This window comes from Camelus ferus, chromosome 3, assembly GCF_009834535.1.
Source record: "Camelus ferus isolate YT-003-E chromosome 3, BCGSAC_Cfer_1.0, whole genome shotgun sequence".
NCBI lineage: Eukaryota > Metazoa > Chordata > Mammalia > Artiodactyla > Camelidae > Camelus > Camelus ferus.
This window is the reverse complement of record NC_045698.1, coordinates 26,621,979-26,648,926: the sequence shown is the minus strand read 5'-3', so window position 1 is coordinate 26,648,926 and position 26,948 is coordinate 26,621,979. Positions and strand designations below refer to the sequence as shown.

The following is a 26,948-nucleotide window of genomic DNA, read 5'->3' as shown; positions in this document are numbered from 1 at the left end:
GCAATTGATAAATATCTTTGGGTGGGGAGATGCTTTGTTGTTAGGGGTTATCCTGCTTCTCTTCAAACTTTTGAAGCATCCACGCATGCAGCCTGCCTGTATTCATTATTACTGCAGCATTTGACTAACGGTGATTTTCTACTTCCCTCACTCCTTTGAAATTTATTAATTAGAATTCTTCTGTAAAGAAGATACCACTCTTTTTAAGTAAGAGGCAGACAAGTACACTGCGAGGCCACTGAATCTAGATGAAATGAACTTCAGAGTTAAACTGACCTCTGTTGGAACTGAAACTATTCAATTTACCCTTTGTGTTCAAGGGTACCTAGTCAGTAAGTTGATTCTATGACCACCATCATCATCAAAAATAATACTTGCCTTCTGTAGAACAATTCTTAACTTGGCTTAGAATAGTTAAAGCAATAAGGGTCAAGAGATTTTCTTTCTATCTTTCTGCCTGGGTTTCTCCTGTAAAGAAACTGGATGGAGACTACCCTTCTTTCTAACTTGATCCATTCAATACTCCATAGACACTACTTTCTTGCCCATATATCATTTTTAAAGAACTGCATGTCTAGGAGTGTTGGATGTAACAAGAAGTAGATGTGTTCAACTCCCCAAAATGTCTTAACAATTATTCTTGAGTTTGCTTCTGGCTGTATTTTGTAGTTTAAATAGCAATAACCCTAAATATATAACAGGTATTCCTCTGCAGTTCAGAATTGCCACTGGTATTGCCTATACTGCGATACTTGCCTTCACAATGTAGGTAGTATCAAACTATGGTATCTCAACTCACTATCAATTGAAAAATGAGATTTGCTTACCAGTGGAATACATTCTGCTTGACATAGGCATTTTTTTCTACAAGAAGAAGCTTTTACTAGTTGTCTAATAACCTTCATCATAATCTTACTTATTGTTTGGGTGCATTTTGGGTATGTGAAAAACTGTACAGTTACATCAGTTATAAAGTTCAAATCAGGATCTCCCTCTCGGTTCCAGCCTAAATTAAAAAAAAAAAAACAATCAAATTCCTATTTGTAATTGATTATTTTCTAACCTTCTCCATGTGGTGAAATATTGGAACTCTTCTGACACACACCTGGAAGAAGAGAAGGGATGTCCTATTTGCTCATCCCCATTAAGCAGTTTGTCCATCTATACCTTATTCATCAGCAATATATATTTTAAGTTTTCAGATATTTAATTAAAACACCTACTCATTCAATGATCAGATATGGTCCTCTCTCTGTCTTGATTGCTACCACAAGCATGCTTTCCTTTTCAAATCAAAACTGATAAACAGTTCATCAAAAAAGCCCAGATCACTACAATGGTCCATGGACTTCATTTTGTAATCAACTATCCAGGCACTCTGGTTAGTGATTGGTGGAATTTACCTGTGGTTCTTAGTCATGGCATGCTACCATCAGTGTGAGCTCTACTGCAAGCACTTAATTACTAACCATACCTAAAGTGCCAAAGATTAAGAGTGATTTGCTTTTTCAAAAGAAGTCAAGGTAGATATACTTTCTTGAAAGGGAATGGAATGGTAGAATTACAGCTAGATCCAAGACAAACTCGTAAAACCTATAGCTTTCTGTATCTTTTTATAGCACTGGAAATGGTTCTGTATGACACATCCTCTCTGTGTCATTTCAGGATGGCCACTGTAGAGGGGCATTGGACTTTCCATGTTTATACTACAGAATTGCACCATACATAAATATTTTATTTGTAGGAATTCATCTTATGCACTTGGCAATAGGAATGGGTTAGATTATTGACCAAAAATATTTAATCTCCCTATGCCCTAACATATAAAGGGTATAGTTCGCCTACCCTTTTGACACTGGGCGTGGCCATGTTTTGCTTTGGCTTCATGGTAAGCAGGGTTTTTATATTTCCCCACTCTTTGTCTTTAAACTCAGCAATGTTACTTACTTTGACCAAAGAGATGTTAGCAGACATAATGCCGTAAGAGGTTTGATCTGTCCACGTGCACTTGGACTTGCTCTGGCCTCTGCCATTGCCTTGACAGCCCCTTCAGCCTGGGTCCCAGCATAGACATAAGACATGTGTGGGGCAGACCTGAGCCTAACCTGCCACAAGGAGTCAAGCCCAGAAGAACCCAGACCTTAAAACAGCACTGCTCAGCAGGGTCCAGTCTGACCCCAGCCAACCTGCAGATACATGAGTGAGAATAAATGATAGCGCAAATAAGCCACTGAGTCTGGAAGTGGTTTGCTAGCCAGTAATAGCTGACAGACTGAGTCATAAAGAAAAAAGAAAAGAAAGAAACATCAATATAAAGGGTGCTTAATGAGTGAGTGTGAGATGGGAGCCGTGAATCTACTTTTCCTCCATAGGTATCCACTCCCACACGCATCTCCCAGTGTGAGTATCCGCCCCACAGATTGTTTAAAGAGAAATCCTTTTCCTGCACATGACCCTCTAAGTGAGAGTCACATGTGTAGACATCAAAGCATACACCCTATACTTTATAAACAATAATAATAATAAAGGCTTTCAAGAATAATGTTGACTTCTTGGGCCATTTTGATATAATGCACTACCATTAGGAAATAACCCCACAAAACCTGTAACTCCACCTTTTCTATCTTGAGGCCCCACGTATGAAGACACTTTTGGGGACCAGTGAAGGGCAACGGCTAAGGGAAAATATGCTTTCTGTGTGGTTAACTGTTTACAATGAAAGTATTTCAGGAATGGAAGAAGACCTTAAAAGGGAAATTCTTGGCAGCCAAGTCTCCGGTCAGTGCCTGTACAATGATAGCACTGACCATTTCAAGTAACACATTTAAAATTTATATAATGCACATGACTAAATGTAATCCTTACTACCATTCTGCAGGCAATAAGTATTGATCTCCCTATTTAAGTTATTTTGCAAACACGGAAACAGAAGTTCAGAGAAGTTGAAGGCTTTGTCTGAAGTCACACAGCTAAGACTGGGGCTCAGACCCAGGTTTGCTTTCCCATCCCACGTTCTTCCCACCACACCACATATGAGGACAACTGCCACACAGCCTGGATTCAAAAGCAAAGGGTCTTCATAGTTTGAAACACTAGACAAATTAAAAGGTCAAAAATCAAAAGCCTTATTATTAGACTGGAAGTTCACAGTCAACAGCAGTTCAAATCCCTCTGAGTGGAAATGAAAAACACGTGGAGTCAGAGGCTTCAAGGCAAATATAAAAGCTGCAACCTAAAAATAAACAAAACACAGGAAAGGAGCTTTCCAACAGAGCGGTTTCTCACAAGGACAAATCTCTGTTGTGTGTCCCATAGAGAGAGGAAGAGATGGAGAGCAGGAATTGATTTATTTTTAACGATTGTTAATGGTTCTCTGCAGAAATACCAACGATCTCACTAAGTATAATAATAGTAAATGTTCATCTGACTCGCTATAGAATTATGTCCTTCCCTAACACTGGCACAGAATTTGTCTCTTCCAGAAAGTTCTTTTTTCTTTTTCAGCAAGTTCTTTTTGTTTTATCACTGCCTGCTATCCCAGTCCTGGCCAACCTGCTTATAAATGTATATACAAAATTCTCCTAATATCAACATGTACTTTTGCAAAGTGAACTTAAGTTGCCTACACATGTACATGTGAGCACTATGTAACTAGAATTTCTATGTGATTTTGATACAGGAATAATTATTAACTTGTCAACTATGGGTACTTGGTTAGTGTAGAACAGTAAATGAGGGGAACATGAGTGATTTATAAATGGGATGGGCTTCAGAATCTGAAAGATAAAAGCAAACCTTTAGGGTGCCTGCTCTTGCAAGAGACTCAGAACTGAGAAGCTGATTTTTTCAACATTTTTCTTGTAGACTTTCGATTTAGGCCACATGAAACATGACAAAGCCATTCTTCAAACAAACTCTCAGCCATAGAAGAACAAAAGAGCATTCAATGAAATCGAAAGGCAACTCATTTAAAACAGATAAAAGAAAATGCTTTTTATTTTATTATTATTTTTTTTTTTTTGGTCCACAACATCATTAACTTAAAAATTTGCCGCGCAGGAAATTATTAAGGCAAGGTATTAGATATAGTTTGTTTTGTTTTTTTTTTTTTCAAAAAAGATTTGACTGAGAATATAATCTGTTTCTACACTTGATGGGGCGGGGGGAAAGATGAGAAAGGTCACCTATCTTTGTTCAGAATGAATTACTACTTGTGGCCAAAGTTCCTCCTTGGGCGCAGCATTTCAAAACTACATGGCAATATGCACAAGGAGGGTTGGGGCTACCCTGTGAGAAAGCCTCCCGGTGTACAACTAAGAACAGCTGCCCTGTGGATGAGCCCAGGGCCATCTACTCTGCTGTTATTTCTTGTCGTGTGCACTCCGGTGTACGAATCTGAAGGACTGATCTTCATGAAGGCTGAGAGTGTCTCTTTGGAAGCGAGGGAGAGCCAGGAGGAATCTTCTTTTTGAGTCCGCACCCCTAAGAGCGCAGGTAAAAGTACTTAGAGTTACTTCCTTTCCCAGTTCTGAGCCACCCAGAGCTGAAGTTTTGTGTTGCCTCCTAAGCACTAGAAATCCTTGGCATATGGTTTGGGGTGAGAGGGTGTGTCACCTGAAGGCTCATTGCATCCTCCTGGTCATGTCGCCTGAACTAGGAAAACCGTCTTCATTCTGCTGCCATTTCAAATGCGAGAAATGACAAGAACGCAGTCTCCCAGACATGACACCTCAGGGGAATCTGCCACACACTGCTGAGGACTCCCCCGCCCCCATCAGTCAGCTCCTTCACCTGTCCCTCTCAGGACTGGAAACAGCCGGGGGCCGCACAGATACCAGAAGCCAGGTGAGTAGAGAAGCTGATGGGCACGTTAAGCAGAAAACCCCCTCCTCCCGAAATCCAGACCCGTGTGAGCTTTGGAGATGTCAGTCCACATAGACTGACCGTGACATAAAAGTGCAAATGGACATGCGTGCACACACGTACAGTCCTATTTACCTGCCTTATTCACCGAGCATTCAAAGCAGCTGAATGAAATATGGCTCATGCCCTCAAGGAGCCCAGCGTCGAATCCGGAGAAGGACCTGTAAGTGCCTCCCTGCCATGCAAGACAGGACAGGGGACATGCTGAAGAGCACCGCTGACTACCACAGGGTTTACAGGGGAGAGGCGGTGTTTGGGAGAATCAAATACGACTTCATGAGAAGGCGATGTCTGAGCTGAGCAGAGCACATGGATAGAATTTAAGTAGGAGGCATGAAAAAAGGGAACTCCCAGTGGAAGAAATGGTAGGAACAAAGAGATAGAAAGAAGAGGACAAGATGGTCTGGAGAGCAGTCAGTGATCCGCTTTGACTGGAGCCCAGATCTACCTGCAGGGTCAGTCGTGTAGTGAGAGGTCAGTGTGTACAATGGGTTCGCAAACAAGAGTATTTGAGTTTAAATCTTATTCACTGTGTTCCTTGGGCAAGTAACTCCACCTCTCTGTAGCAGGAGCTGCCAATGCCTATATCCCCTTGGTAATCAACACTGTTCCAGAACACTGACAGCCTGCTTGCCTCTGCAGAAGGGTACACTGTGGCTGGCAGAATGGGCTTGGCTTGTGGGCAGGGCAGGGCGAGGGGGCTGGGGACTTATCTCAAGAGCAATGCTCAAGCAATGACCTATAGGAGTTGGTGGAAAACTAGCCCAGTTCCTTGGCCCGCAGTGTAGCGCTCTGTTCTGCAGTCTCTTAGAGACAAACCCACTCATTACACCATTACTGACATTCCTCTCTTGCTGTTATCACAACCCCACACCCTCACTGGGCTTCCTGGTAACCAAGTCCTTGCCATGTGGTCTGATTTTGGAGAAACCCAAACTAGGACATTCTTTAATGCTCAGTTTCTTCATCTGTCATATGGAGATAATAATGCCTTCCTTGAATAATTGTTGTAAAAAATAGGTAAGATAATGGATTAAAGACTGGAGCAGGGTACCTGACACAGTAAGTGCTTGAGAAATACTGGTTATTCAATACACGTTAGCGATCCATGAATTCTTGGCCGTCTGATAAAGAGTAGGAATTGCTGAAAGGTTTTAAGTAAAGGAATGCTTTGAGGAGACTCCAATGGTCCTTCACTGGAGGACCTGGTCTTCAGTGGAAGATTCTGGACTTCATTGTAGGATGGAACAGTGCACACCCTAGTGCTCCCCAATAACCATTTCTCCACTTGTTGCAAGCACATGAGAGGACCCCACATTTCTGCCACGTGACTAGTTCTGGCCAGTGACTGTGAGCAGAAGTTAGTGTGTCATTGCTGGGACAGAATATTTAATTTTCACTGAGGTCATCCAGCTCCCCCTTCTCCTTGGAAAACTGATGAAATTCTAAAAAGTGGAGCTTGGATCACTGAGGGGAAGTGCTATGGGAATCAACCCCTAGAATCTATGATGACCATGTAACATAAATCACAGGTAAATCTTATTTTAAGCCACTGAGATTTTCTGATTGTTTGTTACTGTAGCATAACCTAGCTCACCCTGACTAATGCAGTTGGGAAAGAGGCACAAAGACTGAAGGCAGGTTAGTTACGAGTCTACTGCAAGCCTTGAGTAAAAACAGTTTGAAATAAGGCCTAGAAACTGGAATGTAGGGGGAGGGAAATAAAAGAATAATTTCCACGGAAGAAGAATCAGCAAGGAAGAGAGAAGAGAAAAGGACTTGAAGATGACTCCAGGGATTCAAGCTTAGGAAGCTGGAAGGAAGATGGTATCATAAAAGAAAAAAACAAGTCTAAGGAAGAGTGGATCTTGGAGAGGCTGGTTTGTATGAGACATGAGCTTAAAGGGGTTCTACTTCACACCATCAAAAGAATCCTTCCTCTGTCCCATCCCCACAGAGAGCAGGAACCAGAGTTAATAGTGGGATAAGCCATAAAGGGGTTCCCTAGTATTTCCTGCATCACAATGTGTGCTGATCATGGACTCAAATATAGGACATGATGATGGGATGGCTTGTATTCAGGGTTCTTGCCTTATAACTCAGTGCTCTTCCTATGACTCAGAACTGCCCCAATATTGAAGAAATAACACATCTGGTCTACACAACCAAAGGAGGGGTTGCTCAACAATGTGGTTAATTTGCTATTGTCTAGACAATAGAGTTATGTAACTTGTAAGGAACATAAAGCAAAAACTTGTCATCTTTTTCCTTCTTATAGTCTAAGAATGTTTTACCACAAGAAAATATAGCATTTAGGTTGTCCTAAGCTTATGCAACCTAAAAACACGACTTTTCTCTAAGAATTGATAAAAGCCCTATATTTTCTCAGCTTGTGGACGAAAGTCTCAGGAACTCAAAATTCCACTTGCAAACTTCAATGTGGACTGCTTAATCAGACTCTTTGTTATTATAACATTTTACAGAATTACTTAGTTTTTCTAGTTAACGTACAATTGTGAAATGAGAGCTTTCTATTTGACCAGAAGATGAAAATAATTTGCATAATAAATCATATTAAAGTGGAGGTCTTTTCTTTCCTAGCCATATGTTTTTTTCATTTTCCAGTTTTCAGAATGACCATCTTCCTTTCAAAACCCCAGAAGTTTTAGCTATTTTACTAATTATATTAAAAGTGCTTGAAGATGTCAAGAAAATTGAGTAATATAATAAAACAGCCCTACCATTTATTTAAGCTGTTTTACCTTTAACAGTTTCTTTTTAAATCTTCAGACCATCTAACCTGTGCACTGAATTTCCATTTATATAAAAATACATTAATAAAGGTCTATATTAAGAAATTATACTGGAAGAGCAGTTCATTATGTACCTTTCAGCTTTATAATTAGTTCTGTAATCTGTAATCAGATGATTTAAGTCTAATATAGTTAAATTACAAGCTAAGTAATTTCTATTTCCAACCGGAATCATTATATCTCTGGAATTTTGCAAAGCGCTAATGAGTTTTAGAGAAATGATTATATTTCTTCTTCACTTTATTCCCAGCAGTTAGCACTACCTGGCATATGGTCCTTGCTAAAGAAACAACTGCTGAATAAATGAATGAATATATAATCATAAATAAATGACTAGCAAAAGCACGTTCATTCGTCACTGCTCCCTACTCCCCTGCGATACTCACCTCTGCATCTCAGCTCAGAGCACTGACCCCATTTTTTTCTGATCGGTTGGGTGTCCATTCTGACTGGACGGTTCCTTTGTCTTATAGTTTATGAAATAGAAATGTGCCAGCCTCCAGAGAATGTGTGATAAAATGCAAAGACGACTGATCTAAGAGTCAAAAGATGTAGGGTCAGGTTCTGCCACTGCTGTGATTCTTTCTGTGTCAAGAGATGTGTTCGTCATTGAACCTACTATAAACTAGACCTGTGCTTGGCACATCATAGACATTATAAGATTTAACTCATGGAACTCCAAATGGTAAAAGATTTATCCCTATTTTACATGTTAAAAAAAAACCCCAAGGTTCAGAAAAATTAAGGAACTTGACCAAAGTCACAAATCTAAGAGGCAGCACTGTAAAACAGCTCTGACTCCAAAATCTATCACCAGGAGCAATACTAGTGATAGAGACAAATTTGCCAACTCTGAAGCCCCATATACGTATGTACTACCACCGTCATAATGTCAGTCTCCCATATTTCTGTCTTTGCCTTCATAGATACTTCTTGTCTGAAGGCAACAAAAACCACTTAATTAATACATTGGTGGAGTCCTCACTTTGCCAGATCTCTGAGTTTGGCTCTAGCCAGACCTCCTGTGTTTAACCCTTTCTCGGTCTGTTTAGATCAGACATGACTGACTGAGCATGTTCATACACTGGTCATGTTTCATAGGTGCCAAGTCACTATTCTGGAGTTACATCTCCCACGATTTTACAATTTGTATAAAGTGTAGCATGTTGACGCTGGTGGCATAGCGCCCTGCGCTCGGATATTCAGTCCAGCCATACGGCTTTCTAATGGCAATTTTATATCCATAAAAATCTAAGTATGCTGGAGTTTCAGGGTCCATGGCTGAGAATTAAAGAGGCTTGGTAAACTTCTACTTTGGGCTTCTCACACCCTGGCAGGACGTCCTCTGGACTGGAAGTCTACCATGGCCATCAAGTGTGTCTTCCTTAAAGAACTAGAGATTTGGGAAGCTGTCCTTGCCCTACACATCCCAGGCTGACACTTCATAATACACTTTGCTGAGAACCCATCATTTGTGCTTACTGGAGTGAACTGTAAGATGTAAAAGATTTGAGTGTCAGAGTACTCTTTTGGGTCAAGTTTCCAACCCATCATCTGCAGGACAACTTCAGCCCTGGAGAGGCAAGGAAAAAATGGCTAAGAAGAAAGCTCAGATTGCCTTGCTCAAAGCCCAGCTGTGCCCTTCAACTTCTTTCTGCCTCAGTCTTTTCATCTGAAAAATGATCATGGGATAAGACTTGCATCAAAGGGATGTTAAAAGGAATAAAAGTACATAATTTCTAAGTACCTTAAATAATACTTGGCATGCAGTAAAGCTATATGAATGTTCAAAAATTTTTTTAAATTCTGAAATAGCTTACTAATCATTGTATTTTTTACATACATGTGTCATTACAGAAGACACAGGTTCATGGACAACTGAGAGGGTATTCAACTCACTGAAAAGAATTTCACTGATTTGAACTCCATCAAGGCAAAGTTAGTTGGCAGTTTCATCAGGGTTTAGCAGAAGCTTGTGTACAGCCTACTGTGAAGAAATTACCTGTGCAAAATATGAGTTTGAACAAGAGGGCAGGAAATCTGTTTTGACCAAACAAAATGAAACAACTTTTTAAAGCACTGTGAGCAAAAGAAAGTCTACCTAAGTTACTTCCTGTGTTAACCAACAGCCTCCATTCTGTCTGTAAAGTGCACTGATGCTGACGGCAGCCAACGCCCCTGGAAGGCTCGGGCTGGGAAGGCTCCACTCTCTGTAGGGTCCTCGGGCATCCACTTCCCCCACCGCTGAGCAGTGTGCTTACCGAGAGTCACTTGCATTGTTCCCAGTTGTTACTTTAATTACATGACCTTTCACTCTGCAAATGGATGAAATACAAATACAATAAGAAAAAGCTGTTTCTATAAAAATGAGGTTGACTGCTTTGGGATAACACAATAAAGGTGTTTTCTAAGCAACAATTGCAGCAACTCTAAAAGACTGAAAATTCCGGGCATTTTCTGCACCCAGATAATGCCCTACTGTTGCAATTCGTGCTTGAAGAATGACCAAGAGCTCCAATCAGTGGGTCCGTGTTAAAAAATAAAAAAGAGAAGCAGCAGCAGCAGCATTATCCCTATGTCCAAATGTTGTCAAATAAATCACCCATTGCTCTCTCTCAACTGAAAATAAATTGTATCTATATTTAAATTGTCCCCTTAACCGACTCTTTCCGTCAACTGACCAATCCGAATTGGAGTGGATAGGAGAGTTTCTACTTTAATAATGTAAGAATAGTTACTCTTGATAACAACTGAGTCTTATTTTTCCTTTAAAACAGAGCTATTGTCATTATTTTGAAATATGAGCAGAATGGAGGTTCTAGGATATGGGTCAGGCCCCTAATGCTTTCTATGTGTGTGTATTTTGGACATAGTCATATATGGTCCATTATCTACATCAAATGGAGAGCTTATTGAGTGATAACTTGATTATCTCAGGGTTATTTACAATAGAGCAAGACCCTCACATCTATCTAAGGCTAACTCCCTTGGACTTGCCCTAATATCCCCATCTTTGTTGGCGTTCAAGAATTGAATCAAGCTATCTGCCAGGAAAGGAGAAACGTTCAGCAGGAAAAGAGGACGTCAAGGATGGTAATAATGAATACAGTCACCACAGAGGGAGCAAACAAAAGAAAGTAGCAGACCTGAGGATGTGTATTATCTGAAGGCTTAGTCCGACTAGGGTTCCAGCAAAATGTGGCCCTCAGCCTGTTTTGTAAATAAAGTTTTATTGAAACAGTCTTACTGAAATACATGTAAATTTCTTTACATATTGTCTATGGCTATTTTTGCTTTACAGTGGCAGACCTGAGTAGTTGCAATGCAAACCCAATAAATAAAATATTTACTATCTGGCCCTTTACAGAAAAAAATTATTAACCTTGGCTCTAATGGATCAATTCCATATAAGGCGGTACTCTCCAAGGTATGACTGTAATTGTGTTTTTTAAAAATGTTTTGGAATTTTGCCATAGTGGATTAAGTCTTCAAGGTTATCCCCAACAAGGAGAAGCAAGCCAAGTGATTAACTAAGCCACTGCCTCTGTCTTATGACACAAATTTCCCCTCAATTTCCCCTTGAAGGATTCACTTAAAAGCATGCTGTGGAGATCATTTCAGATGGGAATTTTCATTCTGTGCAAATGTACTGTTTTCTCTCTCCTGATACCCCTGTCTACCTGCAAGTCTCTGTGGTTTAGAAGGTGATGCTTCTCACAGACTTTGTATTTTGGAGCAAACCACGAGGATCTGACAAGTTTGCCTGGGTTACCTTTTCACAGATTGTTTCTCCAAGCATGGTACTGTCCTAGGAGCCTGGGCAGAGGGTTCATTACCTCTAAGCATACAAGAAAGACCAAATTCAAAAGGAAAAAGACAAGTCAATGAAAACAGAATGCTCACAGAGGTGGTGGGTCTGGCAGACACAGCTCTAGGTCAGGAATCAGAAGACGTGGGTCCTAGTGCTGATTCTGCTGCTAACTAAATGCATGACCTTAGGCATGTGACTTATCTTCACTGGACCACACAGGTTTAGACAGTTACCCAAGGTCCCTTCTAGTGCTAAAGTTCTAGGATTCCATAATGCCTTAGGAGGCTGTGCTGCTACTATGTATGCCTCACATATAGCAAGCACTATATAAATGTCAGCCATCATTATTGCTTTGTGAAGGCAAAATGCATGCCTTTAAATGTAAACATGGGTACTTTCCTATTGTAACAATCAACAACCTAAACTCAAGTTCTAAACTACAGCATAACCATACGCGATGAAGACTCGAATTTCTACTGGCCTTTTCCATTAGCACAAATGAATAAAGCTTTTTATGTAGGCAAGGGGATGGTGGTGGTAGTTCTTGGATCTAAAATCCAAGTGGTCATCCTTCCTGAATATTTCCAACTGGAGATCTGGTGCAATTAAGTCTTTATTTTATACTGTAATATAAATCTTTCCCCTCTGAAAATCTTGACGTGGGTTGGGATTCAGAACTAGGATTCAGCTTCGGAGCATCCAAACATCTTTTGCCTTCTTTTCATAACATATAACCCCCTTGGAGAGTGGAGTGGAGTTGTCCAACAAAACGGCAAATGACATTCAGTCTTGAGTTTCCAAATAAGATTAATCGATTACGGGTGTAAAAGAACTGAAAACCCTCAAGCCTTGCCACTTCAGAGCTGACCAACGTGAGTTACCTATCTTGGTAAATTTCACCTGAGAGTTTTCTCAGAAGACACAGAAAACTGCTCTGTCCATAAGTCTGGCAGGCATAAGTGTTGGAGAATTAACATTCACCCTTCAGCAGAACCTTCCCCAGGGATGGATGGAATTGATGTGAATACCCTGGCTCTCTCATCTTCAGGCAGGATAACTGAGCCACATGGTCTATACCATTTTCCCATGAGTCTAAGCTGACCTCGCCCACAGTGTAACTCGCCTGATGAGGAATCCTTCACTGACTGCCTTCTCCTTATCTCACTTCCCCACTCTCCTGCTTTTTGTTGTTGTTGTTGTTGTTGTTGTTGTTGTTGTTGTTGTTCTGTTTTGTTTTGTTTTACATTCAAATAAACTATTTTGATTCAAGTCTTTATTCTATGGTCTGTTGCTGGGGAATCCAAACGAAGACAAAGGGTGTAACATAATTAATTCTCTAAAGTTTGAATAATGAGCATTTTCAACTCTACTAATCAGTGGAATATCAGGTACAAGAGATTTATAGCCAAGAAGTCAGAACAGAATTGAAAAAATACTGAGCATAAAAATCAGCAACAAACCTAAGAGACATAGAAGGAAAGCCCACGTTTCTGTGGTCGTTCCCTTTAGGTCAAATTCACTTACAGTTATAAGAGGTTAGTCTGGGTTCATGGTGACGTTCTCAAGAGATGGAGAATTATTTCATATGTGTTCCAGAAACCTCTGAGTTCCTAGAATTTCTACTGAGAGCCCTGGACATCACTGCGATCATTTCTCAACACCACACAGAAATGGATAGGTCAGTCTCAATGTGCTCTTATCCAAGCAACCAGCAGATTTGGGCCCAGAGGACAAGCTCATTCTCAAAAGATCAAGGTTTCTATTGCTCTTGGAGTTACTCCATGAATTTACAGCAGGCATCCTTAAGCTAACTCAGACCTGATCCTCAGAGAGTTCTGAATACAAGCTAAACACAAATCAAAACCTTATGGTTACATCTAAGGAGGAAAACAGTAGAAATAGGGCACATAGCACAAAGCAGTGGTACCAAAAGTATCAGTCAGGATCCCAGCAGGAAGAAGAATTTACTTAATTTAAAAAGATTTCAATAGAAGACTACTTACAGAGGTGTGAGCAGCTCTGAGGAACAGCTAGGGGTACTGATGCACCCAGAGGCCAGCAGCCAGGAGATGCTGCCGGTACCCCCAAGTCAGAAAGCATAAATGGAAAACAATGCTGCTCCCAGAGCAAGCCAGCCAGAGACGGAAGCGTCGGAGGGCCAGGAGATGTGGTTTTCGGGAAATGCAGCTGCTGCCAGCAAAGCGGCACCAAAGCAGGAAGGAATCGGGGGAGAAGCACACCAGAGTCTCCCCTGCCCTTTTCTGATCTCCTTCTGATGCCTCCCATGAGCTGGACCCCAAAAAAGCCAAAGGGCAAAGCAGTCTGGGTGATGCAGTAAGGCCAGCCCCAGGTAGCAAGGAGCAGGGCAGAGCAGAGCAGAGTGAGGAGTGGAGGAGGAGCACAAAAGTAGAAAACTTGCAGCCATTATTTAGGCACAGAGCAGAATATGTTGGAACCTCACTCTTTATGGTAAAAACTTTGTGGTCATTTCATTTGTTTCCTTGATACTCAGGTTCATCTCTACTCTCACTTTGCTATGAAAATAATTACCCATTACAGAAAAGTGAGAGTTTTAGAGTGAACACGTGGATAATCACCCCATGCTTTCTGCCATAAACATTACACTGTACTTGCTTTATCACACATGTGTCAACAATCTTTCCCTGTCTCCATCAATGAAGCTGATTTTTGATGTATCTCAAAGTAAATTTCAGACATCAGTACACTTCTCCTTAAATATTTCAGCATCATGTCATTGACTTTGTTCATTTTTAATTGCTACTACAACACTGCGTATTTTCCAGTTCTACTTTATATATATAGTATTTATGTATATATGTATATATCAAGAAACCAGTTGATGAAATGGGTCAGTCAATCGGCTGCTTTCAATTGGGCCACCCAGGGGCATGCATTTTATCAGGCATGATAGTCCTTACAAAACAAAGACTAGAAAAACCTGTGTAAACACTCTACTTTTGGCTGCTTTACTTTCCAGGGATTACAGAATTGATCTTCTCAAGCAAGCCAGGGTCAGCACAATAAAACTGAAGAAGACTGTTGAAGAACTTGAGTACGGTTTTCCTCCTGACCTCACAGACAGATCTCCTTACGAGAGACGGACAGGCTTTATCCCTTCTGCAACCTGACCTTTTCAATCACACCGCCAATGCCATTCCCACACAAGTCTCATTTTCCTTTGGTTTCAAAGACAGATGGAGGGTGGAGGGGAACTGAACACTGGACTGTTTTAACTCCTCCTCCCCCACTATCTTTTGATGTATGAGTAAACAGTATTATTGCCTTTGCTTCCTAACCTCCCAAAACATGATAAAAAGCAGGTCTGAGACAGCCCCACATGTTACTTCAAACTCCATCTCTTCTCTGGGTATCAAAAATGACATATTTCATTGTATGGACTCAATCAGACCCTCCTTAAAAACCCACAATTCGGATAGCTTCTGGCAGCACAGAGATGGGATTTAAATTACATACTGCTGCAGACTGACTCCTGGGCCATTTCCTTCTCTAAATCATACTGCAGTGTGGGTTTTCAAATATCGACTCAGGTTGAGGAAAAATGTTGGCACATAGAAGTGACACCTTTCTGCATTGTGATGGAGAAAGGAAATGAATTCGGGAGCTGGGAACATGATCAAATTAATCATGCAACGTTAAAATGTATTTGCCCAAAATGAGGCCATCGTTTTCCACTGCACAGCTATCTGGGAAAGGCCACCCGCATGCAAGACGCTCCACCAGGCGATGGAGGGGACACAGAAGTGGGGACAACAGTGCTTCTTTGACAAAATTACAGATCTAATAGAAGGCATGTGTCAGGTATTCCAAAAACATAATACAAGGAAGAATGGGAGAAAGGAGAGAGGACTTCTGGCTAGAAGGGTCCATGAAGACCACAGAGAACAGGGACAATGTGCTTGGAAATGTCACTGCATTCCCTTGGGCAGAGATGAGGGAAGGACATTCCATGGGGGCAGATCAACATGTGGACAGGTTCAGTCCCTAGGAAGCAATGAGGAGGTCTACTGAATAGCAAATAACCGAGCTTGGTTGGAATACAGATTGTGTATTCAGTGAGAAGACAGGAAAAGTAAGTGGGGGCTATCCTGTGATAGACCTTGAATGCTCAGATTTAGAGTTTGGAAGGCAGCAGGGAGCCAGAAAAAAATATTAAATACAAGAGTGACAGGATTAGAACTGTATTTTAGAAAGATTATTCTGGCAAAGAGTATGGCTGACTCAAATGGGGAGAGAGGAGACACCATAGAAATAGCAACTTTTATATTTATTCTCTTAATACCTCAGTGAAGAAGGTAGCTAAGGAAACTTTTTTTTATATTCTAACTGCAAATAACCTCTTTTGGGGGTAAGGAACCAGACAGCCACTATGTGAAATCTAACGCTACTGCAGTAGCTGTATATAATCTTGATGCATGATCTTGATTCCTTCTTCTTGGTTTTATACAGAATCCAAAATGAATGTTAGCTATTTTTATTAAACTCTAAGCTGATTCTAGATCTTTCATCAATAACATAAACTTTATGACTGATCTAGACACCAAAAGTCATGATTTGATGACATAAACACCAAAAATCTAGAATATGAAATTCCTTTCAATTCCATTTTTCCTAGGAGCCTAAGCTCAATTATACATTTGTGTCAATGTTGTCAATATTTGGGGTTATATCAAATATGGAAAAAGTACCGTCTCTACCACTATATAAACTCTATAAAGCACAATGAACTTAATTAATATTGCTAACTTTGAAGTGCCCGTTATGTACCAAATATTTAAGTACCCTCCTAGGTACATTTCCAGTCATCATATTATCTCATTGATTTATCAGATAAAACCCTGGTGGTAGGCAGTATGAGCCTTAAATTTCAAGCGGAAATCTAAGGCTTAAAGAGATTAAGGACTCTGTCTGGGATCAGACAGCCATCAATTTCAAAGCTAGGATTCGAACCCAGGTCTGTTTGATTGGATTCTTGTTACAATTCCTCCAAGCTGAAGGGATGTGTGTTATGTGTGTAGGTTGTGGCCAAAGCCCATCAATTACTGCAAAACATCTATCAAAGGAAGGCTTCTTTTTCTGACCTAACAGTTTACTTGTTTTTTACTTGTTTAACTACACCCATTAAGCGCTCCTAGAACATCAAAGAGATGCATAAGAAACTCACAGAAAGCCTTGAATGCTAAACCTTGAAGTACACCACACTGAAGGTCTAGCAAATACCATTTGCCAGTAAAGAAGATGGCTAAATAGTAGAGGAATGGAAAACTTGGAGGAATGTGGAAGAAAGCCAGGCTGAGCCTCCTGGGCATCCCTGAAATACCAAAAAGATCCTCTGTGGGAGACACTGGGAGGATTCTGGAGCTATCCTCCAGCCACTACAGCTACTTCTCATTTACAGACAGCCCCTCAGTCATCACATGTTTTGCAAAATACACACCAACCAGTTAGGAATATGACTGAAAGCAGTACCAGTTCATTGTACAGAGTGTCCCATGACATGCATGGAGCCTCTGCAGGTAAAGGGTGGAGAGCTTTGTTGGCAAGGTCCCTCCTGGCTGCAGAGCTGGACTCAGGCACATCACAGTGATCATGTTGGTGTCCATGAGCTTGCATGAACACCTCTGGTTCATGGGAAGCATCAAGGGCTAGGGGTTGTCCACCTGGGTTCATGCCCTGGCTGTGCCTGTTTCCTCTTTGCTAAGTCATCCACTCTTGACTTCCCAGTGCAGCAATGGTTTCAAGATCTAATGAGATCAGGTGCCTGAAAAAGTGCAGTGGTTCAACAAAATGTATCGACTGATTTTTGTTGGGAGTCAGTCCACACCATCTCCATCCCCATCAAAGCAGGCTGTGGTGTCTAAAAAATGATTTTTATATTTTAAGATGCAACTCTCACTGAATAAATTATTCTACCATGAATAGTCCTTTTTGTTATGGGACACAAATAGAAGGAGCCTCTAGAAAACTGTGGCAAAAAAAAAAAAACTGGAGTTCTAGTTGATGTGCCTTAAAAACTCACTCGATTTAACACACTGGGTAGTGATTTTACTTTCTAAAAGGGATTAATTTTACTTTTTGTAAAACGTAGGAAATACATAGCAACAAATAGCATATAGTCATGTAAACCTGTTTTTGGATGCTACTGCAAACTGATCTAAGTCAATTTGACTACTTTGCTTTTAGGATCTTTTATTAAATCATGGTAGCCTGTATAACAAGTAAAGATACTCTCTGCTCTTCTACCAGGTTGGACATGAACAATGAAAGCAAATTCCAGGCCAAATTCTGCCCCATATACACATACTCATGGCCAAGAAGTCACAAAAATTCTCAAATAACTTACTCTTCTTACATCCCTGATTGTCCTTTTAGGAATGCCAAAGGACTATGTCAGCGCCAGTCCACCACATCTGAACTACATTTCCCGGTCTCCTTACAGTTGGGTTGGGGGCCTGTGATGGTGTTCTGGCCTGGCACATACACGTCTCTCACACAAGCCTTCTTTCCCTTTACCTTCCATGACACCTGGGAGGCCTCTTTTAAAGATGGTGACATTACAAGATGGAGGTATTAAAGATACATGACTCAGGTATTCAGGTCGCGGTATGGAGGAGGGCAGCCCAAGAGAGCCACCCAACAAGGAACATTCCCTTTGGACTTGGAGTAAGTGGAAAATAAATTTTATGTCAAGCCACGGAGATTTGGAGTTGTTTGTTATGCAGCAAGCACCTTGCTGAGGCAGATACATCAGTATTCTAATGGCAGGATCAGCAAATCATCTAGGGGGACCAGGCAAATGAGTCTACTGTGAAGTGAGGAAGATACAAGATTGAATGGAGCTCTGGCCCAACGCCAGAACAGCCTGACTGTTGGGCTTGCTGGATTGTTACTCTTTGTCCATGCAAAAATAGAGGGACATGTACAATCTTTTTAGCCAATCACATATTTCAGCAAGGAAAACATTATCTCTAACATAATTTATGCTTATTAACAAATCCCCTAGCTTGGATTTTTGATAACATCACTTGACGTATTTTCCCAGTGACCTTTGAGAGTGGACTTCATAGTAAAGTTCTTCGAGTGGTAATTAACCAGCCGGCAAAGAGGTGAAGTTCAAAATTTTTAACCACTGGTATGGCACAACTGGTACCAGGTCCAAACTCGTTTTGCTAGCCTTACAACAGGCCAATAAATCGGGAGCTGATGTGCTGGGGCAAGGAATAACAACTTTTTTCAGAAAGCCAGCAGACTGAGAAGATGGGGGACCAATGTCCTACAGAATCATCTTACCCAAGTCAGAATTCAGGCTCCTTTCATACTAAAAAGGGGAGGGGGAGTGGTTGGTTGCTGCAAACTTCTTGGTGTCAGAATCTTTGTTCCTGCAGCTGTCCATGTAGGTCAGGTCGTGATGTTCTCATAAACCTCCAACAAGACAAATGTTATTCTCTGTTCTGCAACTTTTTATCTCTATATAAATGGAAAAGTGTTATATCCTTACAAGTCAGAGCCTTGAGAGTGGGATATCCTTATATTTCAGGCTACAGGCAACAATCTTTAACAAAAGGCACAGAACCAGTAAGACTAAGCCTAGGAAACAGAGCACAGGGTTAGCGCTAAAAGAGCAGATCTAATATGGAGTCAGATTTGTTCTTCCCTAGTACACAGTCACCAAGAGATTAAAATAGATGTAAACTCTCATGCTGGAGCGGTGCCTTCTATCCTGGATTACTTAAAATGTTAATTAAGCACCCTTAGGGTAGAGATTAAATTAATTCACACCATGACTGTTTATACTGAAGTATTTAAAAAAATAAATTACACACAAACAGGCATCTAATTCACAGCCATCATCTGGTTTATTTATGTCTCTACTCACTCTAAGAATTACCAGCAAAGGATCATGGGACCTGTTCCTAAGTGTAAGATTAGATCAATAAAATTAGCCATCTGCCCAAGGAAGGCTTTAAACTCAGGTTGTTTTTAAGTATTATGTTTCCAACTGCCCAGATGTTACAGAAAAGTGCCTGCTGATACAACTCTTTTTGCACAGTATAAACCATTGACTGGCTAATATAAACTTGTTGCACCAAGAAAAATAAATAGCATTAACATTGCTTTAAATCTGATTTGGGATTTTGGGTGCCCTGTCAGCAAACACAAGTGTTAAGATTTAAATTGCTCAGGATTTGCAAAGTCAGACAAAGAAAGAATCTTCAAGTGTCTTTAGGGGAGTGGGGAGGAAGAGACTGGAAAAGAGATCAAGGCTTCAGCACATGTACCCTTGGTTGGTTGGGTTGGTTAAGGTAATAATAATTACTGTGAGCATTGTCAGATAATAATATCCTGTCTTTGTGCAGCACTTCAGTTCTTTCAAAGCACTAGTCTGCTTTATTTCCTTTGATTCTTAAAATAAGCTGGCTGGGTTACCTGGGGTACCTTTTTTTTTTTTTAACAGCTGTGGAAATGCAAGAATCATTAAATAGGAAAAAGAAGAGGCAAGGAAGTCTGGTGGTCTCTTCTCTGTCTTTCTATGTCACGGGTAGTGGCTCATTAATTACTCCAATCTACTGATCAATGAGCAAACCCCAGCCATTTCTTAGCTCTCCAGCTTCACGGGGATTGTCCCAGACTCCCAGTCACATGTCAGTCTGGGCAATTTTCTATCAGGGGCAGCGGCTCCCCCCACCCCATAACCCTGTAAAACCTCCACATGACAATTACCAGGCAAAAATCATCCATCACCCTTGAGGTTACTCTTACTCAAAAGAATCCACTCAAGCAAGACCACAAAAGTGGAAGCCATATTTCCAAACCCCAAATCAAGGCATGTGGTTGGCCAAAGAGTCTTTCTGACTTGTCAATTTATCCAAAACAAAAATTGCACAACTCAGTACAAATTAAATCATGTTATCAATCATACATTAACATGTATGAGAAAGGATACAAGTACATGAAATCATAAGTGTATGTGTTAATTATTCTGATGCCTGGAAATACACATTTTCTTTCCTCTCCCCACCCTCCCTAACCCCATCCAGATCAAACAGTCCCAATTTCACACACACTGCCTCCAAGCTTCAGGCTTCTAACCCTTTTCAATGCCTTGGTACATCCTTTATTTTACCTCATTTAATCCTTAAATGGCAGGTCCTCTCCTTACCCTATTTTTCAGACAAGGAAACCCAGGGTTACAGAGCTAATATAACTTGCCCTGTGTCACCAAGTAACTAATAAAAAAATAAGTGTCAGAACTTGAACCCAAATTTGTCAGATAGCAAAGCCTGTGCTTTCACCCAAGCTCTCCTGCTCAGCCGGGAGAAACCAGCCTGAAAAGGAGCTGCGTGGAGGTCGGGGTGCAGTGGGTATGGGGGAATTGCGGGCGGAGGGGCTGGTTGTACACAGCTCAGAACGGCTTCTTATTAATGCAGGGTCCCTCCTGTGTGCAGCCATGTCTCAATGACAGGGTTAGGGGAAGAGGGTGAGGAGCAGGAGGACTTCCTCAGAAAAGACGTCCTTCAGGGACCTTCAGAAGACCTCAAGTCCCAAAGCCAAACTTCGGAAACCCTGCAAAGAGTCTAAACACCCGGGTTGTTGTGGTTAAAATACAGATGCATGATGTGGAAGTGGAGATTGTCGAGTGGCACTAGAGAGTACCTGGAGTGGGGGTACCGAGGGACCCGAGGCAGTGGGAGGAGCCCAACTTCTCCTCGCTCATGTCTCTAAGTGTGGCCTGTGAACCACATGCACCAAGTGACCCGAGGTTCTTATTTAAAAAGCAGATGTCTGGGATGCTCTCCAAGAATTCTTATCCTCACAGAAGTTCAGGAATGACTTGCCTGGGTCAGAGGTCTGAGATGGGCTCTGAGCCAGCTCTGGAAAGTGCGCCCTCTGCTGGTAGCAATTTGATTTGACTTCCACCTGAGTCTCTCCCTGCCTCCAGGCCCCGTCCCCCATCCCAAGAGATCAGGGGTTCTTCAAGGAGGCAAATGCTTTCCAGCTCACTTCAGGAGGCTGAAGCCACACTTTGGGGTCCTTCAAAATGGAGCTTCACAACCGATGGAATCCAAGATGGATTTGGGGGATTTCGCCTACAAACTGCCATTTAGACTCTGCATGTATCTCCTCACCTTTCCCCTTTTTCTTCCCCTGAAACAGCAGGTGCACTTCCAATACCTGCAGCTTGACATGCTGTGACCAAAACAAGTGGCAGGGGTCTTGACCAGCCCAAAAGATTCTCTGTTGCAATTAAGACATCACATCACTCATTTAGTCCGTTGAGAGAAATCACAGTCTCACTTGCAGAGTGGGTGAGGCAGGAGAAGGCAAAATTTCCCCAGGATAACCCTGCAGGAGCTGAGGTCCCACCTCTGCCTCAGACACCTGAGTCCCAGTTTTCCAGAAATTTAGCTCTGGGTCACTGGACCACTTTTGAGCTATGAACAGAGGGACAACTACTCCCAAAAGAATTCTAAGATTACTAAAGCCCTGGGCTCAGGGTAAGAAACAAAAAGCAAAAACAACAACAACTCCAAAAAAACCACCATTCAGTTCCTTCTGGCCAAGTCACTCTTCCATGAGAAAGCATTCTGAGAGAAAAAGTAGTGCTTCATGTTACACACAGTTACTCCTGACCTTGACCTCTCTGTCCCTTAATCTCATAGAGAATCAAAGGAAAGAGACAGAAAAAGAAAGGGGCTTCTTTATAAGGATTTGGTATGATTTGGAAACAAACAGGAGGGTGAGAGGGCGGACGGAAGGAAGGATCAGAGGGAAGAATTTCTGCTACAGTGCCTGGGCTGCGGGCACACCCGTGGCTATGTGGTGGGGAGATATATGCATCTCCCTGGTGGCCTTGGTGAGCCCCAGTTTTCCCTGGAAAGCAAGACAACTTCCAGGTGGGTGGCAGAGGTAGAACAGGATGACCCTTCAACCATCCAGCTTCACACTAGTAGCAGCAGAAACCGCCTAGAGGTGTATGTATTCCCCACCATCAACCAGTGAGGCACACTGCCCCTGAGCTAACTCTGCTCTGCTCCTCCAGGCGTTTGATTTTTCTTTCCGCCTTTCCCTGGACCTTCGGTTTAGTCCACTTTTTCAGGTAGAGAAATGCTGAGGGAAAAGTGGAAAGGGAAAAAAGACTAGCAACCTGTATCTCCCCCCAAAATAACTGTGGACCTCCAGTCCCCAAGGAAATCCTTGACTTCTGAATCTTGACCTGACCTTGTCCCACTGGCCCTGGGATAGCTGGAAGGCAGCTGGCAGGCAGAGGAAAGACTGGGCCCACATGCAGCCCTCCAGCCCCTCCTGGAGCAGAAGAGTTAAGCTAACTCCATGAGCTACCAATCTGCCTCGGGGACCGTGTGTGGCTTGTTGCATGCTGGTTCAGGCAGATGTGTCTGGATTCCCTTTTCCCTTCCTCTGGCTCCACATAAGTGGCACCACCATCCTCCCTGCACTTCCTGGTGAGACTCTGGGTAAGGGAAGTGCCAGAAACCACTCAAGACGGTCTGGGTACTAGTCCCAGCTCAGCTTCCGATGTTAACTCAGGCAGGTCCCTTCACCACACTCAGCACAGCTGTAAAACAAGGGCTTCCACTTCCTCCCAGGTCTATGATGTGAATTCGGGTGCCCCATGGAACCACCCCCCCACCCCCCCACCCCGTTCATCCAGGAGGAAGATGCACCCACTGACAGGCTGCAGTTTGGCTATCAGGCTGCTAAGGACTCCTTTTCGGTCTTGAATATCAGAGCCTGAATGCCCATTCCCCCACTTGTTATTGTGTGGCCCTGGGTGAGATATTTTATCTCTCTAAGCTGCAATTTCCTCTTCAGTTAAACAGGAGTAATAACGGTACTCATCTCACAGAACTGTTGGGTTGATTAAATAAATCAGTATGTGTCCAGTACTTAGAACAGTTTAGTATGCACTTAATTAGTGTTTATTATTATTATTTTATTATTTTTTATTGAAGTATAGTTGACTTACAATGTTGTTAGTTTCAGATGTACAGCTAAGTGATTCAGATATATATATGAATATATATACATATTATATATATATATTCTTTTTCAGATTCTTTTCCATTATTGGTTATTATAAGATATTGAATATAGTTCCCTGTGCTATACAATAGGTCCTTATTGTTTATCTATTTTATATATAATAGTGTATATCTGTTAATCTTAAACTCCTAATTTATCCCTCCCTGCTTCCTTTCCCCTTTGGTAACCATAAGTTAGGTTTTTATGTCTGTAAGTCTATTTCTGTTTTGTAAATAAGTTCATTTAAATGGCTATTATTTAATTTGACTTAATTTGAAAACTGTCATTTTCTTGTGAGTCTCAGCAAATGCAGAGGTTTCTTTATTAATGCTCAGTGACAGAAGAATAGCAACCTGGGGTGGAGGGAAAGTTGCCTATGTCGGATCCAAATGAGACTCATAATTGAAGCAGCTACTTGATTTTTTCTCACCAGAGGCAGTGGGGATGGGCAATTTTCAGGTAGATTTTGAATCCAAGTCTTTGCCAGCAAGGCTGTACTGGTCAAAAGTAGATTTAGGAGTGTGAGGAGAAAGACAGGGTCAACCAAATAAAACAGGACTGTTCCAGGACAGCTTAGCTGGTAGTCATGCTACCTTCAAAGTACTGCACACACACTGATTTCAATTGAGGAAACAAGGTACAGAGAAACTCCCACATGGATACTAGCAGGATTTGCTGGTGTCTGGGGAAGATTATAAATTAGCTGGTTGCTGTTCACATCTGAGCCAAGTGAAGCACATTCAGTTTTTAATCTGGACCAATTTTCCGGATCAAAAACTAGTCTTTCCAAGGGATGTAAATGAGCCCAGGAGGAAATTTTCCCCCGAAGTTTATGAAGTAGCTGTCATTTTAATCTGAGCAGCTTTCCAACCTGAAAGCCAGTGTCTGGATAAAATTATAAAGTAATGAAAAACTCTTCTAGGCTGAACCTAGTCCAAACACTCCTTCCACCTCAAATTTGATATATTTAATGTGCCAAAATACTTTAAATGTAGAGCTCCCACTATCAAAACGCTATCTATACTTCAAATAAAACCAAAGAGACCAACATGGCATATTCATGGCATAAATAACAGACTCAGACCCTGGATGAACCAGGTAGGAAATATTTTTAGGAGAGGAACTACGAAAAATAAGAAAGGAAATATGGTAAACCATATGAGCAGTTTTACACAGCAGGCTTTTGTGAAATACTTATTAAAAAATTCTGCTTAAATGAATTGAAATCTATCCTTAAAAGAACATGACATACACTGCTCACACTTAAGAACTACAGAGGTACCTATTCATTGTTCAAAATTATGACTAGATGGTTCTATGTGCATAAACCCACAGAATGCAATGTGATGTAGCTATCTTAGAAGCCCTTCATTGAAATCCTGGAAGATGAGTGTTTGTGTACACGTAGGAAAAGAAACAACTTTATATAATATCATCTTGAACTGCTGCTATTTTCCCCAAAATGAATTATCAGTGGGAACAGGACAGCTCATAATTTAAGCGTGACTCAGATTATAATAATGACCATAAATTTCAAGGCAGGTAGCAAGGCACAGGTGTAACAGATACAGCTTGAAGGGTGAAGGCTCTGCCAGAGCTGAGAGGCAACAAGTCATATTTCCAAATGGAGAGATCCTTGAACAGCGAAAATATTTAAGCAGCCATATGGGAACCTGCCAAGATTATTTTCTTTGCCCTCTGATATATTTTCCCCGGTTTGTCTCTTTCGTATAGAAACATTTGTGAAGACAAACTGCGCTTTCTGCAAAGTTTTGCAGTCTGCATTCAAATAAAGTTATATTGTTTTCCATTGTTCATAAAATATAATTAATCCCATAAGACAACCTCGCTTACAAAGTAAACTAAGAAAAAACAGATTTTTCAGAATTCTAAATATAGTCTCCCCAAAGAAGAATAAAAATCATTATTCGAGAGACAATGTTTAGAACTTTCTTGCTTAGGAAGGTCTACTTTGAATAATCTCACAGCACAGGTCAAACCGCCAAGTAGAAGAAAACACACGAAGACTTTCTACCTGTACAACTAAAGGAAATGCAAGTAACTGTGTTTCAAGTTCTTTGCAGTTCATTGCAATAGCCTGCAATGCCATACATCTTTGTTTAAATCTCAGAGCAAAGACTGCAGCTCTAAAACATGGTAAAGAATTGACTCGTTGGGCGCTCTTTTCTGAGAAAACGGCCCCAGAGTGGAAGGGGATCCAGCAGAAGAGGCCACATCCCTACCTAGTGCGTGGGAAGGACTGGAGACGGGCATAGGGTACACCAGGCAAATCTTCAGACACATAACAGGAAATGGCTGAGCTCTGGACAATATGAATTCAGTAAGATGTTTAGAGACACAGGAGGAGCTGCTTGACTTCTCTTGCACAGTTGCAATCCTCTGTAATTGAGACAGCATGATCGCTGCCCCCAATCTCAGCTCTCCGTGGTTAAACACAGAGCCCTCCACCTCTACTGTGTCTGGTAAATAGATCACCCGTTTAACAAACAAGTATCCCTGGAACGGCCGGGGCTGGGGAGGCGGGTAGGGGGAGGGCGAGGTTCGCGTCTTTTCTCAGCTCTGGGCAGAGACGAATCCAGTTAAGTGCTGCTTAACTGGGGTGAGAGAGGCAGTGCGTTGCCCGCTTTGCGTCCTCGCTTGGGACTGGGACCTGGGCGCTCCGGGCGTGGTGCCCCCGGGAGCACTGAGCGCATTACCTGGTTTTCTGAGAGCTGCTCTGAGCGGCACAACTCCAGGTCCAAGGCTGGAAGCTAGGAGCAAGAGCCGGAGCAAGACGCCTCGGATTAAATCCATTTCACCGCGGGCGCCTCCAAAGTTTCACGAAGTCCTGGGAGCACAGGGAAAGGGCGTCTCCTGGGGGGCGTTGGGGGACGCAGCCCCCGCGGATCCCCTGACCAGGGTGAGGAGGCGAAAGGCTGAGGGAGCTGGCCCGAGAACGACGGAGGAGTCCAAGGAGGCAGGACAGCAGCCAGGAGGTCGGCGTGCGGGAGTGAAGCCGGCTGCGAGCTGCAGGGCTTTTCGGGCGGGGGGGCGGGGGCGGCGAAGGAAGCCGACGGGGAGGGACCGGCTGGCCACGCAAGGGAGGGAGGCCCGACCGGCCCGGGGATGGAATTACAATCGAGTGCAAGTGAGACGGGAGGCCCTGAGACAATTTACTCTTCGCTCACCTCTGGGGACAGCCAGCCCATCACCCCGATAGCGACCCCCAGCGCAGCCCTTCCTGACTGGTGACCTAGATCAGGGCGCTAGGAGGGGCCGACTTCAACCACTAGGGGTGCAGGGCAGGACCCTCTGCCTTG

At 42.2% G+C, this 26,948-nt stretch overlaps 1 protein-coding gene across 3 annotated transcripts in view; it reads right to left on the bottom strand.

Moving 5' to 3' along the window:
- The window catches only part of EGFLAM (EGF like, fibronectin type III and laminin G domains), a 161,899-nt gene extending 135,209 nt beyond the window's left edge, over nucleotides 1–26,690 (bottom strand). Inside the window, exon 1 of one of the 3 annotated variants that reach the window (XM_032471204.1) lies at nucleotides 26,346–26,690. In XM_032471204.1, coding sequence (XP_032327095.1) covers nucleotides 26,346–26,442 — 97 coding nt within the window. In that variant the 5' untranslated portion in view covers nucleotides 26,443–26,690. The remainder of the gene's footprint in view (nucleotides 1–26,345) is intronic. The other 2 variants (XM_032471203.1, XM_006185144.3) reach the window with 2 other exon arrangements.
- Nucleotides 26,691–26,948: the final 258 nt, after the last annotated feature.